This window comes from Mixophyes fleayi, chromosome 3, assembly GCF_038048845.1.
Source record: "Mixophyes fleayi isolate aMixFle1 chromosome 3, aMixFle1.hap1, whole genome shotgun sequence".
Taxonomy (NCBI): domain Eukaryota; kingdom Metazoa; phylum Chordata; class Amphibia; order Anura; family Limnodynastidae; genus Mixophyes; species Mixophyes fleayi.
In genome coordinates, this window is record NC_134404.1 from 18,077,821 (window position 1) to 18,101,910 (window position 24,090).

The following is a 24,090-nucleotide window of genomic DNA, read 5'->3' on the forward strand; positions in this document are numbered from 1 at the left end:
CTGCAAAAGGCGTCCCGTTATAATTATAGACCAACGCCTAGTTTCCATCATCTCTGAGATGCGTTCAAGTCCTTCTGTGGGGACCAAAGTGCTTCCCATTGCACATGGGCACATCACTAGGGGCATCTGAGTGGAACATGAGTGGGCATCAATCACGATCTGCTCTACACCTCTCATCAGATGCTGCCATCTTGCCCATCGAAACCATGTCATTGCCTTTAAAAAACGGGTGCAATGGCATAAATATTGGGCAGTGGCATAAGAACGGCGGGAGGTGGACAGTTTGTTCTTTCGGAAATGAATATATGGATGAACATATAGATAGGACATTAATCAAGCAAGGGGCACTGAGTGCAGAGGGTGGAACAGATAGAAGTCAGATACATTTACGATTACCCACCTGCCTGGTGGAGGTAGCGCTAAACACACTATTACGTTATTACGTTACTCTTTTATTATACCCCTATATCTTCAATTAGATTTATTCTGTGCAACTATTTGCACACATAATCTTAACAGTGTAATGCAATTAGTAGCAGAAGGATAAGATTTTTATAGAATCTGTGTAAAGATAATGATCATGAACTGTAATTAAAGGGGACATTTACTTTTTGGACGAGCTCCTCTAATTTTGATTCAATCCCCCCTTTAAAAGCCCATTACCTGAAGACAGGAACCGCTCAGAGGTGATTTTCCATCTCATGGCAAAGGGGGTCGAATCCGAGCAGTCTGAAGGAAGGGACACCCTTTACTAGATGGGGGAGACAAGTCAAAATGAGGGGGGTTATACAAATGAGGAAAGCCCCCTTTAATGAACGGGTGCCTTGTGAAATTGTTGTGGGATCTGCGGTGCAGTAGGGCGCAGTCTGGACTTGGATCAGGCAGTAGGTGCTTTGGGGATGTAAACATACTCAAACAGTAAAACATTGGATAACAATACACAATACAGTAGTTGTTCTGAACACATGATCCCCATTATTATTGAGTGTACACACAGAGCAAACTAATTTACTTGCTGGCTACATATTTGGTGAAGAAAAAACTAAATCCGACCTTAGCGAAACACAAGATGTACAATAAATATCATTTATCCTCAATACACACAGATAGTTCTGCTGTTATGGGAGGGGTTTGTGCCCTGATTCCATTCATACATTACCAACCCTGTCACTATCAGTTTTATTGAGTTCAAGTTCTGTCTAGTCCAGATTGTGGGAGGCCAGAAAGGCAAAGGGGTACTGGTCCAATGTTGGGGGGTAAGAACTGGTCCCCACAATATGCGTCACTGTTGGGATTAATGTCAGGGTGCAATACTGATCGCCCACTGACACCATTGTGAGCGAAGTAAGTGAGGAAACTTGGCATGAGAGTCTCCTGCTACAGTCGATACTGCTGATACCACATAAGTCAGGAGAGGGAGAGAGTCTCAGCTTATCTGTGATGGAACAAGTCTTCCGCACTGTTGGATGGACTGAAGTTGGGCACCATCATCCCCACCACCTGGTACAGTGGTTAGAGGTAGACAGGGCTATCATCATTATCATCACCATTTATTTATATAGCGCCACTGATTCCGCAGCGCTGTACAGAGAGATCACTCACATCAGTCCCTGCCCCATTGGAGCTTACAGTCTAAATTCCCTAACACACACACACAGACACACACACACACAAACTAGGGTCAATTTTTGATAGCAGCCAATTAACCTACCAGTATGTTTTTGGAGTGTGGGAGGAAACCGGAGCACCCGGAGGAAACCCACACAAACACGGGGAGAACATACAAACTCCACACAGATAAGGCCATGGTCGGGAATTGAACTCATGACCCCAGTGCTGTGAGGCAGAAGTGCTAACGACTAGGCCACCGTGCTGCCCCATATTCCTTTATCAAATATCCCATTTGAAGAGGTTCTGTGACCCACTCGGAAGATCTCCCCTTGGCAATCTCTACCTATACTGTGTAGGAACAGTAATCTAATGCGCCCAGGCACCTCATGGACTTATGCTAGCATCGACATCTGTGCTGGGCCCTGACATAGAACCGTTGCTCAGCGAGGTCTCGCTAGGGGAGGAAGCAGTGGGTGAGTGGGTGTGAAGCGAGTGTCAGCTGTATTACTGGTAGGAAAGATATTATTTGAATTTGCTGCCAGTCAAGTCTGGGTGTCGTCGAGGTTTCTCTCTACCTGCCAGCTGTGTGCCGTTGGGCAAAGCCGGTAGAGGTCCCCAAGTCAAACCCCTGACATGTTCAACCATCCGGCTATCGCTACACATGGCTATTAAAGACCTGGGTGGATCGACTGCCAACTGAGACTAAACCAGGCGACCTGCCCCCACTACCCCTTTATCACACCCAGCAAACCAAGTGGTATAATAACAGCTCAATGTATTAGTAAAGAATAAAACTATAGGTACATATTTATATATATTTGGGGGATAGTTGAAAGAAATGATCACACTATACTTGGGGTAAAATTAAACATGTTATGGGTCACTTAGCACAGTTTTGTAGTTATGAGAGGTAAAAGTGATATAAACAAACCTCTCAGTGCAGCAGGGGTATCCAACATGATGGATGCACAGTAAAATAACACAAATGTTCTGTGTACTGTCATTTTTCCATAAGAAAATACATCAAGATGTTTCTGCAAAAAGACATCAAGTTGTGTCTGCAACGGCCTCTCTCCTATCAAGATGAACTTTCCTAGTTCATTTCAGAGATGACAGTAATTGGATACATTGTCCGTGTTTACCAAATCAGAGTCATCATTCTTTCTATTCTCTAAACAATACAAAGCGTAAAAATTTCCTTTTCCTCAAAAGATTGGGGGGGGGGGGGGGGGTTTATGCAAATACACCCATGCAAATATCCACACCTTTGCGTTCTGTAACTGGCTTAGTTGTTATACATTCATTAGGAGAACAAACAACACACTGTAACTATACGCTTCTTCTGCCCTGACTGCGCGGTGTGATGTCATCAGCAAGTGGGCAGGGCCTGATATAGAGTACTTAGGTCTGGCTAACCATGCCATCCCATAATCCCACCTCCCCTCTGCCATATATTATCCAATATTCCATCTAGCATCTGCTTCCTATCTGTACCAAATGCACAATGGAAATTATTCAGCCTATGTGTATATTCTATAATGACTTCTCAATGAAACAATACAATTGAGAAGAATTCTGCCCCTACATCACCAAGAAGCATCCTAAGCCTAGACCTATGGGGGAGCTTTCTAAAAATCCCAGTCTGGGTGTGCCCTATAATGGACAAACAGGTGCGTTAGCACGTAAAATTATTATTTAATTTCCTGAATCGCCAGTAATAATACAAATTATCACTGAAGTGTACTGGTAGGTTAATTGGCTGCTAACAAATTGACCCTAGTCTGTCTGTGTTTGTATGTTAGGGAATTTAGACTGTAAGCTCCAATGGGGCAGGGACTGATGTGAATGAGTTCTCTGTACAGCGCTGCGGAATTAGTGGCGCTATATAAATAAATGATGATGATGATGATGATGAAGTGAATGTTCTAGTGACACTCTTCACTAAGCATAAGTAATTTCCATCCTTGGAAGCTACAAAACAGAGCGGTAGATTTACTAAAGTGTCTAAAAAGCAACCAATCAGATTCCAGCTGTCATTTATCTAGTACATGCTAGAGAATGGTAGCTAGAATCTGACTGGTTGCTATGGGCAACACCTCTGCTTTTACTTTTTTTTGGAAGGTTTAGTAAATCTAACCCAGAATGTTCTATCCTCCTAGAACGGCTGTAAAATTTCATTATGGAGAACACAAACAAAACAACACATCGTTTCAAATAAATAAAAATAAGAAATTTGTTTATAAGAATGTCGATGTTCTTGTTTCTTCATTGTCCTTCCCGCAGGGAAGCATTGTGATTCCTCGTTACTGCCATCCACCCTCAGGAGTAATAATCGGAGACGCTACAACCTCGGTCCAGTCTGTGCAGCGGTGATAAAGTATTACAACAAACTTCATTTATTGAAAGTACAAGTCACAAGGAATCATATTTACATTATATTACAACTTGAAGGCAAAATACAACATGGTGGGAAAAGAAAAACATATTTGGAGTCTGTGAATGAATGACGGGGGTATATGGGAGGATTCAGCCACCCTGCAGTTCCTGAACGACCCAGTAATGCTGATCTGCAGTCACTCCCTTACAGCTGAAGTTTAAAATCAAGTTATTGCATAACTGCAAAAAGTGCATCATTCCCAGGGCCTGTGCCCAGTACCACTTCTCACGGAATTCTCACGACAATTACAATATATTCTGTCCATTTTCAGCGGCCATGTGTGGAGACATGGGGGTTCTTCAATATTTTTAGCCTGAGACCCAGATTAAAGTATATAATCAGCTTCAGGGCTCAAAATAATCTGGAACTATGAAATGAAGTTTGTTAATCGGAACTACTCAATAATTTTGCTAAAAAGAGAAAAAAGTATAATAGGTATTCTTCTTAGATGACATGTGGACCTAAATGGTAAATTTTTTGGTCTAGCCCCACAGGATAAGAACCCCTTGGTCTAGACTGTATTGTGTACTGTGTGATATTTACAGGGTGATGTGGATGGAAGTACAGACACTTTTCAATGTTAAAAACTGTTATATCAAAGATCAAGGGGTATATTTACTAAACAGCGGGTTTGAAAAAAAATAAAATGGAGTTGTTGCCTATAGCAACCAATCAGATTCTAGCTGTCATTTTGCAGAATGCACTAAATAAATGATAACTAGAATCTGATTGGTTGCTATAGGCAACATCTCCACTTTTTCAAACCCGCAGTTTAGTAAATATACCCACAAATGTTGCACACACCGGGGAACATCTCGTCCTAAGAAAGGTACAGGTGTGGTTTTAAGGAGGTGTAACACTTATGATTCATACAACCTTTAGTCAATGACCGAAAAAAATGATACGTCAGCTGCGATGAACTTAATCAACAAAACCAAACCACATCGAGGAGCAGAGATGGAAAAACGTAAAGAGCTGCAACTCATTCACAAACAGACCCGGTGCACACGTCCTTCGACTTACAGCTGTTCTCTACAGTTAAACTAATTCAGGAATAGTAGGGAATAGAGAGTGCGGGTTAACGTGGGCAATATCATAAAACACGACTATTATAATGATTTGTGGCAGAGTTCGGTAAATGTCCCCCTCTCGTTTTATTGACGCGATATCGACGTGCGTTTAGCTCTCTTCTTCCACAGCCACCATATAGCGATGTATTTTACTCACAATTAACCAGGTGACTGTGAGATAATTATAACAATTATATCCTCCTTAAAGGTTGTCTAAACATAAATAAAAATTAACAACGAGTATTAAGACTAGCAGGGGTATAATTCGATCTTTCGGACTCAGAATGCTTAAGATAACCAGCTTAGGTGACTTCAAAGTGGACCTGCAGACTTTTTGCTCCAAAAATCAAGTTCAGGGGGCACGAGACAAAGCGATTCACATCTTCACGGCTCTGTCCCACTAACAAAATTGTCCCTATTATGAGTCAGATATACAATACACCCCAGATCAATATGATGACCCCATGGCAATGAAACATCCCAGCGACATACATACAAGACACAGTATGCACATACAAGGTAATCCCTGTATAAAACACGCACCATGAAATGATATTCATTTGTCTGTGCAAACCTATTAGTAACCTTGCAGGTTCCTTGCTACTAAAGTGCAAGCTCTTTATACCGCCAGATTAAAGTGCAGGTCAACATTGTCCTTACAGCAAGAGTAATGCTATAAAGAGGGTGACATATAATAGAAGTAATACATTGTAATACACTTTCACGTGGGGGATGTACCCTCCAGGTGGCATTATAAAGGGAAGGTGGTATAAAGTGGGAGCCTTTTAACTGTTAATAGTGTATCAAGTCAACAACGCTCACAGAACCACAGGTAATAATGTAAATCTCAATAAAGTACCCAACAGAATTAATAGGTAGACCTTATATTGTCCTATATGGGCAGGAAATATATATGAACATGTCAAGAACAATTACATTTGCAACGTTTTAGCGGTTGCCTATTAACAGCGGACCGTAACATAAAATATCTTCATAGTCAGTGATAGCAACTGCGCCAGCACTATACGTAAATAGTGACGCTTCAAAGATAATCTGATGAGAGGATTTTCCAGATCAGCAAAACCATAAAACCACTTGTAGGTCGATTCATCCAATCTTCTAAATAGGAAAAGAGGAGGCGTTGCCCATAGCGACCAATCAGAATCTAACTGCCATGTTCTAGAATGTAGTAGATAAATGACAGCTAGAATCTGGTTGGTTGCTATGGGCAACGCCTCCACTTTTTCATTTTAAAAGGTTGGATGAATCTGATCCATTTATGTCTTATTGGAAGAAAATCATCCCGTCATATGAAATAGCCATGCGGTATCGGCAAATACAGCTGTAAACAGAAACTAAAACAAGGACCCAACATGGGGTGTACATGTTTATCTTACACCTCAACTACCTGAGTTATGAGTCTTTAATTACATATGCTCAGCTGCAGGCAGGTCAAACTCCGCTGAATCATAAAACAATATCAAAACTAACTGCACAAAAATAACATCTGCCATGGGGGAAATCGTAAAACAAAAAACAAAAAATAAATAAAAGTCTAATGCAAGTAAGAAAACTCTATACGTTAAACCCACCATACCATGAGGCCAAAAGTCAGCTGTTCTAGTATAATTTACTGTATTTTGTGACAAAAAGAGATGTTAAATTGAATGATTTCTCTCCCCAATAATCTACATAGATATATTCAGGTCCTACAGTTTGACTGATGGATGATAGCTTGTCATGCGTTCTAGCAATACATCTCAATGTCTGACTGTTAGCAGGACAACAATCGATCATACCGGCTAAAATTTATAAACAATTGACTGTAAAACTCCTAAGTGAATTCAATAACGCGGTAAGTTCCTTTCGGAATGAATAAAGTCCCAATTTTTTCTCGGGGACTTCAATAAGAATCAAGACGTTGAAGTTGTCCACTGTCCGGGTAAAGATACTTTTACAAAATAAACGTTTACAAAATAAATACTTCTCCACAAACCCTAAATCGTCACCCACTAAAAAGTAACATAGTTTTTCCTTTCTCGTGTCCTCAAGCTTGATTTTACATTTAAACTGAATTCTTGGTCCTGTCCATTAATTCAGTCGTGTTTCTGTCTTGCAGCAGCAACGGCTGTCTACACGAGTGATCCGCGGTAACGCATTTTGAGACATGTTAAAGAAACGCTCCTTCCTTCACGCAATATTTCCTAAGTCCCGTAGAACGTCACTCCGAGGCCACCTTAGCGAGATTGGCTCTCACCCGCGCTTGGTCCACGGAGTCCAGTAGGTTTTTGGCATCCACCGCCAAGGCGTGTGATGCCGTCAACATCTGCTTCTTACATTCCTCGCTCAGCGACGTCACGGCGTTCTGCTGGGCCAAACGCATCTTGTTGATCAGATCCGCCAAGTCTTTACTCAGGAGTTTCTGTGTTCCTTCAATCTGCTCAGAGACACAAAGCGATCAGATATAAACAGGAGTGCGCTAAACACAATGTACTGAAATTAAAAAACCATCATTGAAACTGCAAGCGTTTCTTGCTGACATGACATGGGTGCAGTACCTGTTACAGCCTGTAGGGCTGTTTTACAACCTAATTTATCTATAATATGTAGAACTCAAAAGTCATTAAAATGTGTGTTTTTATATTTCAGCTATTCCACAAACCTTAATGACTTTTATATTAGCATATTTAAAGAATGTGTCATTTTGTCCATTATTTTGGACAGCACTCCTCTAGCTAGGAAGGTCTGTACCACTCAGTAGGTAATGTTCCCATCAATACAAAATACACTAGGACAAGATCATTTGGACAATATGGCGAGAATGTCCTCTTCTGATTTAACCGTTTGTTAAAAAGAATCTGTCAATCAACAGAAATAAATGTATGTTCATCATGAATTATCTTCGGATTTGCAGATATAATGTTGCAATTTTTGAGAACAGTCAAATTATTAATTAGATAGATCATTGTTTTTCCTAAATATGTTTACAAGAACATTTTTGCAGAAACGGGTTATCTAATTCAATGGAAGCCTAGGGCATGCTCTCCTTCTCCCTCTCAGAATAAAGAAAGAGGACACTAATTTGTGATTATAAGTAGAGATAAGATTAGATAAGTAAAGTCCTGTCTTCACATAACAGTAACATTCTAGGCTGATGTAGTGTGAGCTGGGAACTTACAGTAATGTGCAATGTTACATAGTAACAAATGGGGACTCTGAAGTAGTGATAATATACTCTATAATTGCAGGTCACCTTCCTACTATAGTGACTGTGCTTCAGTGACTGAGCTCGGTGCTTAAGTGTCAGCGTTTTAATGGTTTGTGTGATATTATCCAACGGATAAAAATATAATTTTCAAAAATTGCCAGCATGATCCTTCACTTAAATAATACATCACCTCTGTACGGGAAGATGGTGGCAAAGATGGGAGAATTTCATCCACGCTTCCAATCAGCTTTCGGAGCATCAGCCCGACATTCTGGAAGGAGAGAGACACAAGATTAAAGCTTAAAGCAAATCGGGTACACATACAACTTGTGATGCAGCCTTGGTCCAGTCAGTCTGAGCTGCGAGCAGCACATGATAATGGAGGCATATATATATATATATATCATAGTGAATGCTGGAAATACAGTACGTACAACTATGGTCAGGGCTGCCATTCAAGTTTAGCAGCCCGCATAGGGATAAAAAACAGAGACAACACAGGGGAATTATGCAAAGACAAGATTTTGGAAAGAGGCAATAGACATAATATGGTGGGTTAGTATTAGGAGGCAGATAATCGCTCTTTCAGTGTTAATTTCTCTGGATCCACCTCTGCTCCGCTTCCTTTATCAGTTGGAGTACCACAAGGCTCAGTCCTAGGTCCTCTGCTAGTCTCTATCTACACCACTTCTCTTGGAAAACTAATAAGCTCTTTTGGATTTCAGTATCATCTCTATGCGGATGATACACAAATGTATCTATCCTCTCCTGATCTTTCACCATCTGTGTTGTCTCGCGTTACTGACTGTCTTTCTGCCATTTCATCTTGGATGTCTTCTCGTCAACTCAAACTCAATCTTTAAAAAACTGAATTAATAATATTTCCACCCAAAAACAGAAGCTTCTTGCTTGACATTTCTATTTCTGTTGATAACATGACCATAAATCCCACCCCGCAAGCTCGTTGCCTAGGTGTTATTCTTGACTCACAATTATCATTTATTCTCCACATGGACTCTATATCTAAATCATGTTACATACACCTAAAGAACATTTCCAGAATACGCACATATCTCACACAAGACACCGCAAAAACATTAATTCATGCACTAATCATCTCCCGCATCGACTATTACAATTCCCTCCTTACTGATTTTCCCAAAATCAGACTTGAACCCCTACAATCTATTTTGCACGCAGCTGCTAGATTGATTTTCCTTGCAAACCGTTATTCCTCTGCTGAGTCACTCTTTCAGTCTCTACATTGGTTTCCTGTATTTCAACGAATCCAATATAAAATTCTCCTACTAACATACAAGACCATCAACAAAATTGCACCAACACACATTTCCTCACTTGTCTCAAAATATCTCCCTACTCGACACCTCCGTTCTGCACAAGATCTGCGTCTCTCCTCCACTATCATCACATCCTCCCATTCTTGGTTACAGGACTTTTTTCGGGCTGCACCCACTTTGTGGAATTCCCTCCCTCGCACAGTAAGACTTTCCTCTAGTCTTCAAACCTTCAAGCGTTCTCTGAAAACCTACCTCTTCAGGCAAGCTTATAATATTCCTCAATCTGCATCTTAATCTCCCTAGATTACCCTATTACCACCCTCTACACAGCTAACACAAGACAACAACCCTCTGACCAACATTGCCACACCACGGCCCACTCAATACATTTACCTTTGCATTCTAGCTGGTCCATTGTGTAATATGATGTAGCACATGCCCTTGTGTTTCTAACTCCCATTGTCCTATAGATTGTAAGCTTTCGAGCAGGGTCCTCTTACCTCTCTGTCTGTATGTATTACCCAGTATTGTCTTATTAATGTTTGTTCCCAATTGTAAAGCGCTACGGAATTTGCTGGCGCTATATAAATAAATGTTGATGATGAGGAGGAGGAGGCTTGGAGAGAGACAATGACACAGTATGGAGGGTTAGTATTAGGAGATAGATAATGTTTCGACAGTATGAGGGGAGGTTTTCTGCAGACGTTGACGTTGAGGGCAATGACCTAATAAGGTAGTAATGTGATATATACAGTGACATACAGAGAGATGGTGAATGACTATAGGAGGTGACTGGGTTGTGGGGGAGAAAATGAACACAAGGAAATAAGGTTTGTATGGAAAGATCTATACACTATAGAGAAGACTCAGTATATTGATGAGATCCTCCTCTACTCTACACTTTACCTTCACCACATTGACATATCCCTCGGGCCGTAGCTGGTAGATGTCGTTCTTTAGCTGTAGCACAGATTTCACCAGCTCCATCACACCCTGGTAGACGTTGTCATCCGTACGGTCGATGTTGGCAGTCGGAGTTGGCTGAAGGGACTGTGGGAAATCATTACCGGTAACACAGGTCATAAAGACAAGTTCATAGTTCCATTGTTGTACCCTATAGCTGTATTTCTGTTCCATTATCTATGGCCCATTTGTCTTTCAGCACCAGTCTGCATATTCTAATGAATGAGCGGATTGCCCTTTACTTGGGGTGCGGCTATGATTCTATAGACATAAGAACGCTGTGATCCCCACCTGTTCGCTAATTGCAGTGATGAGGCGATTACAAATAAGTCCTATTTAAAGACAGGCTGAGTTCTGAAACATCTGACGCTTGAAAAATTTCAGCAGAGTTTAGTCTTAGATCACATCCATATTGATATATGTCATAGTACGCGTTTAATAACCCCTTCACGGTCATTCAATGTGCCAGTGACAGCTCCCTTCAACATGAACACGACATGAAGAAAAGTGTATGTGCTAAATGATATATAATTCAGACTAATCGGTGTGGCCCTTTAATTATACAATCATACCAGATAGCAGACGTATTACATCCTATTTCTCACCTGTGCGCCGAGCCTGGGTGGTTTCAGGGGAGGTACTGTGAATTCAGCTGTAAGGAACACAAGAGAAGGGTCATTTACAAACCACAAAACTGCAACATTGTAACACAAAAGCTCTTTTGTGACATCACTAATTACGCACATTTGCGTCTAGTTTAACGGGAAAGCGACTGTTGGCCTAGTTGTGAACAGAACTGCAGGAACGAGTTGTATAAATATTAGAGATGGTCACTGACCCCCGTGTTTTGGTTTTGGATTCGGTTTTGGATCTGGATTACCGTCGTGTTTTGGTTTTGGTTTTGCAAAACCGCCATTGCGTGTTTTGGTTTTGGTTTTGGTTTTGTTTGGTTTTGTTTTGCTATTTTTTTGGAAAATCCATGTTTTTGGGCCTAAATTAACCCAATTTAGTGCTCCAACTGTTTTAGAGACAAGTAATCTAATTGTTGAGGTAATAAATCATCCAAAAAAACAGTTTAATTCTTCGTTGGTAGGCCTATTCTACACACAAAACAGATTGTCTTCCTCTCCATCTATGCATATTGGCAATGCAGCCATCGTCTTTGAATGTATATTACACCCTACACTTATAGTTAAATATGTAAAGAAATGGAAAAAGCCAGTTTGGTTTCTGTCTCTATAGGCCCCCCTCCACTTGTATAAAATACCAAAAAATTCAGCCATTATAGACTGTACAATATTAATTGACATGGAGAAAGCCAGTTTGGTTTCTGTCTCTCTAGGCCCCCCTCCACTTGTATAAAATACTAAAAAATTCAGCCATTATAGACTGTACAATATTAATTGACATGGAGAAAGACAGTTTGGGGTCACTCTGTCTCTCTAGGCCCCCCTCCACTTGTATAAAATACCAAAAAATTCAGCCATTATAGACTGTACAATATTAATTGACATGGAAAAAGCCAGTTTGGTTTCTGTCTCTCTAGGCCCCCCTCCACTTGTATAAAATACCCAAAAATTCAGCCATTATAGACTGTACAATATTATGAAAAATGGACAAAGCCAGTTTAGGGTCACTCTGTCTATGACACCCTACCCTTAAGGATAAATTGCCCTAACAGCAGCCTTTCAAGATGGTATGTGATATGGAAATGCCACAAGTCCCTTTCCTCTTTGGGGGTAGATTGCACCCTACACTTACATAGAAAGTTTTAAAAAGATGTTATCGGCATCATCTTCAGCTTAATCCTCACCCTCATCAGTGTGTACGTCATCATCACAGACTATCAATTCATCGCCGCTTGAATCCGCCATTAGAGAACAGTCAGTGCTTGGATGTCTTGGATGGTGAAGGCCTTCCTCGTGGAAGATGTAGTTCATTTTTATAAACATCATTTTCTCCACATTTTTGGGAAGTAACCTTCTATGGCGATCACTGACTAAGTTCCCTGCCGTGCTGAACACTCGTTCAGAGTACACACTGGAGGGTGGGCAGCTTAGGTATTGCAAAGCAAGTTTGTACATGGGTTTCCAAATGGCCTGCTTTTCTTCCCAGTAAGGAAAGGGACTGTCTGACATTTCCATATCAACTACCTCTTGAAAGTAATCCTCCACCATCCTTTGCATGTTTATACTCATATTGGATGGAGTTATGGGCAAAATGACACATTTTTTTGAAAAATCCTTCAAACCAGCCCAGATGTTAAATTGTTCTGGTCTGCCCCCTGTGTCTTCCCTGCTTCTTTTTTGGAAATTTAATTTTTTACGAGCAACAGCTTGAGAAAGTGAAGGAGGACACGTCGTCAAGCCGAGGCCCAGTTCAGCGGCCAACTTGCTGAGCAATAGTTCCTTGCAAAAGTTCACATCTCGCTCATTTACAAGTAAAGACTCAATGTAGGTTTTAAACCTTGGATCAAGCACAGTGGCCAAAACGTACTGATCCGAGTTCAAGATCTTAATAACTCGAGGATCATTGTGAAGCGAATTAAGTACTTGATCGACAAGGCCAACATACTTTGCTGAATTGCTTGCTTTCAGCTCCTCCTTCATTTTCTCAAGCTGCTTTTCCAATAGTCTAATTAAAGGAATGACTTGGCTCAAACTAGCAGAGTCTGCACTGACCTCACATGTCACAACTTCAAATGGTTTCAGCACCTTGCACAGCACTGAAAGGATTCCCCACTGTGCAAGAGTGAAATACATCCCCCTCCTTTCCCAATGTCATGACTTGTGCAATATGCTTGGATGGCTTTGCGCTGTTCCTCAATCCTCTGAAGCATGTACAGGGTGGAATTCCACCGAGTTACCACCTCTTGCTTAAGTTGGTGGCAGGGCAAGTTAAACTGCTCTTGGAGCTGCTGTAATCTCCTACATGCTGTGGCTGAATGCCTGAAATGGCCTGAAATTTTACGGGCCACCGAAAGCATCTCCTGCACCTCACGGTTATTTCGTAGGAAGCTCTGCACCACCAAGTTGATGGTGTGAGCAAAACAGGGAATATGTTGGAAATCACCCAGCTGTAATGCTCGCACTATATTGTTGGCGTTATCTGAAATGACATACCCTGGGGAGAGTCCGAGTGGTATAAGCCATGCATCAATCACATCTCTCAGTTTGCGTAACAAATTGTCAGCCGTATGCCTGTTAGTGAAGCCGGTGATACAAAGAGTGGCCTGCCTGTGACAAATGTTACGTAGTGGTGTACATGCTGCTGCTGTTCCTGCTGGTGAAGGTGAATGACCAACCCAGTGGGCTGTCACAGTCATATAGTCTTTGGTTTGGCCACTTCCACTTGTCCACATATCTGTGGTTAAGTGAACAGTGGGCAGAATGGCATTTTTCAGCGCAATCTCTACATTTTTACACACTTTTTGGTATAGTTGTGGAATAGCTTTACGGGAGAAATGGTGTCGCGATGGAATTCTGTAACGCGGACACAAAACCTCAATTAACTGTGAAAAACCAGCTGCGTTTATTGTGGAGATTGGACGCAGATCTAACACTAACATTGCAGCCATGGCGTCTGTGATTCGCTTGGCGACTGGGTGACTGCTGTCATATTTGCTTCCCCTCGCAAATGATTGTTTCACAGTTAATTGCTGAAATGTAGGACTGCTCATTTTATTAACCTGCCTCTGGGATGACGATTCACCCCAGCAGCAGCAACAGCAGCAGCAGGACTAACGCTTTCTTCAGAGGAATCAATAATAGTGCCGGAGTCATCCAGCCTTAAGTGGGATGCCGGGCTAACTCCGAGCGCTACTGAGGATATTGATGAGGATGGTGTGGTGGGTGTATTTTGTAGCCGTCGGTATGTCGGTGAGCGGAGGGTCTTAGCTGATGAGGGAGTGCTTGTATTATTTTGGGAAGAACTTTCAGCTTTTCCCAACACTTTGCCATGCACTCTCGTTAAATGGCGTAACATAGACGAGGTTCCAAGATGGTTAAGGTCCCTCCCTCGACTGACTGTGGCTTCACATACACTACAAATGGCTATACAATTGTTGTCTGGATTTGGGTAGAAATAATTCCACACATAAGAAGTGGATTTTTTTGTTTTATGCCCAGGCATGACAATGGCCTTTTTCTTGTCACGTGCCAGAACTGCTGCCACTGGTGCAGGACTTACACAAACAACCTCATCCTCATCAACATCCTCATTAGCGCCCTCGTCGCCTACACAAATCTCCCCCTCATCCTCTTCTAATTCCAAAGTGGCATCCTCAATTTGGGTATCACCGGCTACACTCGGGCTATTAAGGCACACATCAGCAGAATGCTCACGATTAGACATCCCACTGTTGGATGGACTCTCCACAGGGATTGTTGTCATTTGTGAATCAGAGCAAATATTCTCCTGTAATGCCTCACTGTTATCTTGCAGCTCGGCTTTGACGCGTAACAGTAGTTGTGCACCAATTGTAGGCTGGGTTATTTTTTGGGATCTGCCACTAATAGCCAAAGGTGAAGGCCTCATTCTCTCTTTGCCACTGCGTGTGTAGAATGGCATGCTTGCAATTTTTTTTTTATCGTCACTTAACTTTTGCTCAGTTACACTTCTTTTTCGCTTCAATACAGTAAATTTTTTTTTGGTTTTTGTTTTTTGCACTAATTTGAAAACACTCTGTTGTTTGACATCGCCTTGGCCAGATGACGTACTGGGAACACTAACATCAGGACTGGTGACAGAACCTGGTTGCTCATTCAGATCATATGTGGACTGCTTTGAATCCATTCTGAGCGCAAACCACTGGGGAGTGCTAAAAATTATTTAGTAGATAGTGCTGACAGTTATGACTTTTGACAGCCAGAAATATTAATGCACAATTAGGGAGGACACCCCAAAAGCACTGAGGAGTGCTAAAAATTATTTAGTAGATACTGCTGACAGATATGACTTTTGACAGCCAGAAATATTAATGCACAATTAGGGAGGACACCCCAAAAGCACTGAGGAGTGCTAAAAATTATTTAGTAGATACTGCTGACAGATATGACTTTTGACAGCCAGAAATATTAATGCACAATTAGGGAGGACACCCCAAAAGCACTGAGGAGTGCTAAAAATTATTTAGTAGATACTGCTGACAGATATGACTTTTGACAGCCAGAAATATTAATGCACAATTAGGGAGGACACCCCAAAAGCACTGAGGAGTGCTAAAAATTATTTAGTAGATACTGCTGACAGAAATGACTTTTGACAGCCAGAAATATTAATGCACAATTAGGGAGGACACCCCAAAAGCACTGAGGAGTGCTAAAAATTATTTGGTAGATACTGCTGACAGATATGACTTTTGACAGCCAGAAATATTAATGCACAATTAGGGAGGACACCCCAAAAGCACTGAGGAGTGCTAAAAATTATTTAGTAGATACTGCTGACAGATATGACTTTTGACAGCCAGAAATATTAATGCACAATTAGGGAGGACACCCCAAAAGCACTGAGGAGTGCTAAAAATTATTTAGTAGATACTGCTGACAGATATGACTTTTGACAGCCAGAAATATTAATGCACAATTAGGGAGGACACCCCAAAAGCACTGAGGTGTGCTAAAAATTATTTAGTAGATACTGCTGACAGATATGACTTTTGACAGCCAGAAATATTTATGCACAATTATGGGGGACACCCCAAAAGCGCTGGGGAGTGCCAAATATGAAGAAAAAATAATAAACCTCTATCCTCCTCTCTGCACTAGCGATTTTGGTTAGAGCAATTGCAAGAACAATATTGTATTCTCTGTCCCTGCTCTAATTAGCCTATGACTACACCCTGCTCTCTCCCTCTGTCAAATGGCGATGGATTGCTGTGGAGGCGTGTATTTATAAAGTTGAAGTATCGCGAGAACCGAGCCCCGAGATCCGACGATGTCACAATGACGTTCCGGACCCACCCATCTCTAATAAATATGCGAATAAGCTCAGTAAACGCTGTATATCCCTTTCTGCAAAAAATCTTCACATCTGTGATAATATTTTGCCTAATGAGGTCAAAACTTTTGTTTGTTACGTATTCCAAAAGTAACATTACTCACTGTACGCAACTTCTTTTTCTGGAAGGGCCTGAAAGAAAGAAAATATTTATTTTTTATTAGAGTGGATACATTTTGTATTTTCAATTCATATCAATGGGCCTGATTCATTAAGGATCTTAACTTAAGAAACTTCTTATCTAAGTCTCCTGGACAAAACCATGTTACAATGCAAGGGGTGCAAATTAGTATTCTGTTTCGCACATAAGTTAAATACTGGCTGTTTTGTCATGTAGCACACAAATACTTGAATAGCTTATTTGTACACTGAAATTTAAAGTTGGTATTTGTGTGCTACATGAAAAAACAGTCAGTATTTAACTTATGTGCAAAACAGAATACTAATTTGCACCCCTTGCATTGTGACATGGTTTTGTCCAGGAGACTTAGATAAGACGTTTCTTAAGTTAAGATCCTTAATGAATCAGGCCCAATGTCCCTAACTATAGAGCCCCAACTGAAATAAAAGACCCTGGTTGGACCCCTGAATAAAACACTTTGGTTCAAATGCCTATTTCAGGGCGGTCTTTAGACTATAGCCCCCGTACGAGTTGAAAAGCACATTACTCTGCGGCGAGCTCGTTATATCATATAAAGCTCTATCACAGAAGGGAAAAAAAGTGAAACGCGTGTAGGGACAACTTTTCCATGTTCAATGATAATATTGTTGCAATTGTTCTCCATGGGTTTCGTAATTGTGGCTTAAAACCCCCTTTTCTCACAGCCCTAATACTGCTGGACTTTCATATTTTGAAAACAGAAACCTGTATCTCTATTTACTATATAAATAAAATACAGTCGGTAGATTCCAGGAGAACACTTACTACTTCCGGGGGACTGTCATCTACTTGCTGCTTTGAATCCTGAAGGCAAAATAAATATTTTATGTTACACATAAATGGTTTTTCCGCGGTTCAGGCTCAGTACAACCCTCTCATCCCCTACAGTTTGTCCAGGACAAGAACACAAATCATGTTGGCCTATTGTTGAATAACTAATGACAACATCAAATCTTATATGCTATTCTCTACACAATATTAGGTTTATACAATTTTGGACTCATTGAGGATTAGAGGATTGTTAATTATTTCCCGATATATAAAAACAGATTTCAAATGACTGCATATGTTAAGGGCCAATTACGGGTTTGCAGTTTAAAGGGGGGAAGAACTTCAATCACAGCAATCATACGCTCCTTTATCTTCTACATATGTTTGAGTATGTTATTACTGTCTCTTTCATGTTCCCACTTGTGTTTTATATGTTGTCTTCTTATATGAACATGAGATCTCTACTTTCATTATGTTACAGATGACAGCAAGCGGAGACTTTTATAACACTTTACAAGTGGTGCAAAGATGAATGTATTCCCCTTAATTCAGAATTCTGCCTCATCTCGTACGATGTTAATATTCTGGGCAGAAACAGCCCTTCTATAATGACTTTCCTCTCCTGGATTTTAATAATGCATAATATAACTATTTTCCTGGTCACTGCTGACCCCTATATATTAAATATTTCACCTCAGAAATCAGCCAGGTCTACAGGGATCAGAGATTTTGAAAGCTATTCCCTCGGCTTACAAACCTTCTCTTTTTGCGCTACATTACAGCACGGTAATTCAATATTCCACGGCCGTCAAAGATCCAATTACATCCCACACCATGGACGTCGGTACCTCGGTGCTTAGCCTAACATAGAGAGGAACGACGGCGTCCACTGGGGAGCAGGAATGTTTAAAGAACGGGTCAAGCCTGGCTGACTAATTAATTAGCCGTACAGCGCACTTTTTAAACTTCACAAAGCTTTACAAACCTCCGCAAGGTGACGGGGTCAGTGTTAAAATGCAGCAGCTGTAATCGCATTCTGTGGTTAATGCGTAAATACAAACTTATACTCATGTTCCTCACCTCATCCATTAGGTTTAATAGGAGACCACCACGACCGACTGCTGAAGCTATTTGGCGGAAATTCTCTGGTAGATAATTTAGTTTTCAGTAGACACTTCGGCTCCCCCCCCCCCTCCCCCTTGAGCCCTGGGATAATGGTATGTTCCGGGAGGTCAAGCTACTTTATAAATTAAGATCAGTGTCCAACTTTTGGCGTCAACTTTACACTTCTTTGACCAACAAGACAATATCATATTTCATTGCTACATAATCTAATATAGAACTTAGAAAATAACCCCCGACCACTAGTAGGATGAGGGGTCTGATATTATCAGTTACCCAGTTAACAACTACTCATACATGATGAGATTTTAAATGAACCATTTGCCAGGCTTAGTGGAGGGATCACTAAATTGGTTGCCCCCTCCCTCTTCTGCTAGTTGGGGGAGGCGGGGATATTATAAAAAGAGCACTTCATTAATACTAGTGATTTAAATTTAGACAATTCACTTTTTCCCTGAGCCCATTTGGCAGCCTGTGTCTGTAGCATTTTATTATAACAATATATAGTACACATACACTACAAGGTCTCGAATCAAAGGGACAAACACGAGGTCCCGTAGAAGCCTTACGCGCTGACTTCTGGAAATTACGGTACCTAAAACATTGTTGATTATTGTTGCACCTCTGCAATGTTTTAGGTGCTGAACATCCCACAAAGACGCATCGCCCCCGGCTCCTACAGGACCTTGCGCAGAATTGAGTAGACATGTCAAGCAGTGAAGCTTGAAATATACGTATATTCTAAATATATATAGGATATTTATCATGATTTATAAAGTTATTGTGATGAATGTCTTATTATCGTTATAGTGGGGATATATTTGCTGTCACCCAGGCATAATCCACCCCAGAATGAGAAGAGGAACCAGGAGTGAGATACTTATTATGTAATGAGCACGTTTTCAATGTCATTAATAAATGTTAGTATATTTCGTCCGGCTAGAGAACAAGGCTGTGTTATTACAGAGACTGGAGTCCTGCTGCTCTCACCCTGTCAGATAATTCATTAATCCCAGGCAGCAGAAAATCACTCGTTAAAGCAGTGTTGCTAATATGGGCTTTTTTTTAATTCTGTAGATAAAGCGTCAATTAGCTAATGAGCTCCCTCAACGCACAGCCAGTAACAGGGGCCATAGGGGGGGGGGGGGGCACCATTTATTGTCCAGGAAAAATAAAAGATTTACAGAGGGAAATGGCATATTGAATATTGTGTGACCGGCCGTGTTATCTGTAAACGGTCCTAATAAGTAATGTTATGCAATGTAGCACATAGTATAATGGCTTCAGTGGTCCGTGCATCCCTGGCAGCTTCTGCAGGGAGATAATGGACCATGAGCCTCTCTGCACGTACTGAGCTCATTGCCAGGCTTAGGGATATAGCCGGACTCAGGATAACACAGCCAGGTTCTGGTGCTGTGCTCCTGAGAACTGGGTTCATGGTTAAACATGGCAGTGACGTTAGTGGCTGGATGGGTAGTGCCACACACGCACAAAGTCCTCTTATGCCCATAATAAGTGGTCATCGCAGCTTGCCCATATAGGGGTAATTCTTGGTGTCTGGAAACCCCCAAATCAAGAAATGATACTAGGATATGATGGGTTATACTGGAATATGATTCATAGGTGCCATACTTAGTTCTCATTCTACCTTACCTCTCACATTTATAATCCCCCTGCCCCATGATACCATGCCTCCCAACTGCCCCCAGTTTAGGCGGGACAGTCCCAATTTGAGGGAACTACCCCAACCTTCATCATATTTCCCCAACTCTTGGAACATCTCCATGGTAAGTGGGTGACTTAGGGGGAGAGGGAAGGTGAGTTAGTGGCCCCCATGTGACTTCACCACGCCCCCAATTTAGGCGGGACAGTCCCAATTTGGGGGAACTACCCCTCTGTCATATTTTATTTGTCCAACTCCTGGAACATTGTTAGAGGAAATCGCCATGGTAGGTGGGTGACTTAGGGGAGAGGTTGGTGGTGGGAGGTGGGTTAGGGCCCCCATGTGACTTCACCACTCCCCCAATGCTGTGTGGACACGCCCCTTTTCTTGTCCCGTTTTCCGGCTGGGCAATGCGTGTGATTCCTCTCCAGGAATTTCCTCACCTTGAGGGTATTAACCAGTGACCTCTCCTCCTTCTTCAGCCACTTGTTGTCCTCCAGCATATCCTGCTGCTGCTGGTTCATGACCTGCAGCATCTTGGCCCGTTCTTTCTCCCACAGCTTCCGAGCTTCCTCTTTACTGGTGGGTTTGACGAAATCCTCCTCCTTCCGAGAAATGGGAACAGAGAGAAACGTTAAGTACATCTCCCCACGGCCATCACACCCAACTAACCACACCTGTGAATATACACACTGTCCGTGTATGGTAACGCAAAGCATGCAAGCCTTACCCTCATACTGCGACGCTTGAAGACATTATGACGCAGGAGCGGAGGGCTGTGCGAGGAGTCGATCGGAGTTTGGTACTCTGTTGGGCTACAAAGTGTGGGCGAGCTGGCGCACAGACTCTGGGGCACCTGTGCAGGAAGGGTGCGAGGCACAGACACAAACACATAATTAGCAGCGTTGGTAGTTGCAGACGACAAGAACGCAGTGAGGAAGCAAATGCAACAGACACACGTTTGCCACGATACTCAGCAAAAGCAACTGGGCACAAATGCAACAGAGGGTTCCTTGACAATTAGACAGCTACACACAACCTGGGGGTGTTTTACACACAATGAACACACCACACACCCTGCACTAGCTGGTATGACTGCCATATAGCATACCGTCAAAAACTGTAGGGCTGCAATCATTTTGCATTGTCATTTTATGGACTGTTGCCTAAGCATAGTGGAAGCGGCCATTTTGTGTGGACCAAACCAATATTCATGAGAGTGTAGTCTATCAATTCACTAGGATCCGGTGATATCACTGAGACACAGTGGAGGCAGCCATTATTGTGTGGACCGAACCAATATTCATAAAAATGCAGTCTCTAGGATCCAGTGACATAAATGAGACACAGTGGATGCTGCCATTTTATGGGTCAAACCCACATTCATAATAACTCAGCCTTTCCATTCATTAGGTGACATCACCTATGCACCGCAGAGGCAGCCATTTTTTGGGCTGTACCAATAAGCAGCCAATACATTCAATACAACCCAGTCACATCAGAGATGTTTTCAAAACAGTTCCAAGGAATATTTGCCTCATTCTACACTTAGCATGTTACTAAATAATAAATAATAGTTGTCTCCATGCTTATTTAAAATGGGTTTTATGTTAATTACTTTTCAAAAGAAAGGTTTTTTTTTCTCCTGTGGTCTCTCAATATCTGATTGGTTGCTGCGGGTTACCAAGGCTACAAATGCCCACCAATCACCAACCACGTCCTAACCACCCTACTTCTGAGGATACATTATTACGTACATGTAGGATGTTTGTTTTCTCAGTATATATAATGTCTAATATGTGAATATGCCCTGCAGTATTTAGAGCGTTATTCAGCGTAATATCAGGTTTTCTATGAGTAACATCACCCGCCCTCCTTCGCCTGGACACAGAGACCTCATTTTAATGTTAATTGATAATAAGTGACATTTAATGACCCCGTAAACTGCGAGGAGCTGTAGTAACTCAGACTGGAGGGAGCTCATCAGAAATTCAATTTATGGCCCAGGACCCCCTATCTCAGACGCCCCTGACACAGTCAGATAACATTCTCCCTGTCCCCTGGAAGAATTTTCAGGCCTGGCCGGCTTATCACTAGAAGCCATGTTCACGGCCGCATTGTGAGTACATATCTCTGATTGTATATTATATACTTTCTGCTGAACAGCAGGAAACCAGACACAAAGCAGCGGCCGTCCTTGTAGCGCCGAGGATCTGAGAGCGACTGGGACAGTATTTAGCCTGGCCTGTGGTGGATGTCGTGGGATCACAGAGGCAGCGCGGTGCAGGTGGGGGGGGAGGGGACGACAGCAAATATCTTAATGCTAATTTACTTTATAAGCATTATTTTTTTCCCCAATATTCGGTTAATGCCAGCACGGCTTTCATTAAAATGTTATTCGGCAAACAAACAGCCGTCACGGATCGACCGCCACGATTGTGTCTGACGTGTGGTGTTACTGGTGATCTCCTGACGCCAGCAGGTAACTAACCTCGTGCATTGGGGATAACAAAGGAAGGGATGGTAAACAATGTGGTGTTTATTCCCAGAGCAGAGCAAACTGAAAAGTGTTTAAAAGGGAACTCAGTTTTAAAATGATTATTCTTCATTGACAATAAGATAATTTGTAATCAATCTTTATTTATCTTTCTGCTGCCTTATGGTTAAAATACAGAACGTACTAATGTTATTTTACTGTTATTGTTATTTTGTTGTTGTTTGTACTAATGTTATTTCATAGACCTGCGCTGCCTTTTTCCTCGAACACGGACTCGCTTATTGCATCGACCTTGGCGGACGACCAATAGCTTTCACTCTTTCCACTGAGCCATAGATAACCATGAACGCTACATAGGAACATCCTGCCTTAAGAATCATGCACAAATCCCCTTATTATCTACAGCAGGGGTCAGGGAACTTTTTTACCTTTTACCCCCAAATATATTTAGATAGGCCGACGTTACCCCCTTGATTTGAAAGGAAGGAAATCATATATTTTTAATTAATGGAATTCAAAATTGTATTGAATCTATTCAAAATTTCTTTGAAAGCTTCAACTTCAAAACTTCAGGTTTTGGAGAAATGATGTTGCTTCATTTTTGATACCAGAGCATCAATATTGGGGCATTTTGATGTCAGAGCAATTTGGATACAGTCTTCAGCGTCCAATCGATTTCTCTGCTTTGTTTTTATGTTCGTTAGAGTAGAAAATCCTTGTTCGCAAAGGTAGGTTGTTGCAAAAGGCAGCAACTTTTTGACTGCCTCCTCATGTGCAATTTTGATGTCTTTGCAGCTGTTGACATACAAAAATATGACAGATCTGCTTTGTTTTCAAATGCAATACGTGCTTCATTATTGCATCAAAGCTCAAGAAGTGCCTCTGCCAACCCTTGAGGCTCTTCTGGTACAACAGCAATGTCACATTTAAAGGGGTCTACAATCCAACTGACAGCATGTGAATCGGCAGCATTACCCCCAGGAATTTCATTTTTACCCCATTTGGGGTAATTTACCCCTGTTCCCTGACCACTGATCTACTGGGAGAATTAAAACACAACTGAGTCCAGATCCCCTTTTGAGTCCAAATCCCTCAGAGACTGATAGTTAGCAAAAGATGATGTCAGCACATACAGTATTTGTGGTCTACTCTAGTTGAGGACGCAGTTGTGGTGGGATCTTGTAATTGCAACTTAAAGCATTTTTATTAGATAACTTGCTGTTATTTTCACCACTGAGATCATGTTAAGACAACACAACACCATGAGTACGCCCATAGTCTGCTATAAGA

At 41.6% G+C, this 24,090-nt stretch overlaps 1 protein-coding gene across 3 annotated transcripts in view; it reads right to left on the reverse strand.

Annotated features, from left to right (window-relative positions):
* Positions 1–3,984: 3,984 nt before the first annotated feature.
* The window catches only part of PTK2B (protein tyrosine kinase 2 beta), a 126,383-nt gene continuing 106,277 nt past the window's right edge, over positions 3,985–24,090 (reverse strand). For 2 of the 3 annotated variants that reach the window (XM_075201150.1, XM_075201149.1), the window contains exons 24-31: positions 21,034–21,159; positions 20,747–20,908; positions 17,513–17,551; positions 16,692–16,719; positions 11,193–11,239; positions 10,531–10,674; positions 8,517–8,597; positions 3,985–7,555 (exon numbers count right to left, since the gene is read on the reverse strand). In XM_075201150.1, the coding sequence (XP_075057251.1) occupies positions 7,340–7,555; positions 8,517–8,597; positions 10,531–10,674; positions 11,193–11,239; positions 16,692–16,719; positions 17,513–17,551; positions 20,747–20,908; positions 21,034–21,159 (843 nt within the window). In that variant the 3' untranslated portion in view covers positions 3,985–7,339. The remainder of the gene's footprint in view (positions 7,556–8,516; positions 8,598–10,530; positions 10,675–11,192; positions 11,240–16,691; positions 16,720–17,512; positions 17,552–20,746; positions 20,909–21,033; positions 21,160–24,090) is intronic. The other variant, XM_075201151.1, reaches the window with a different exon arrangement.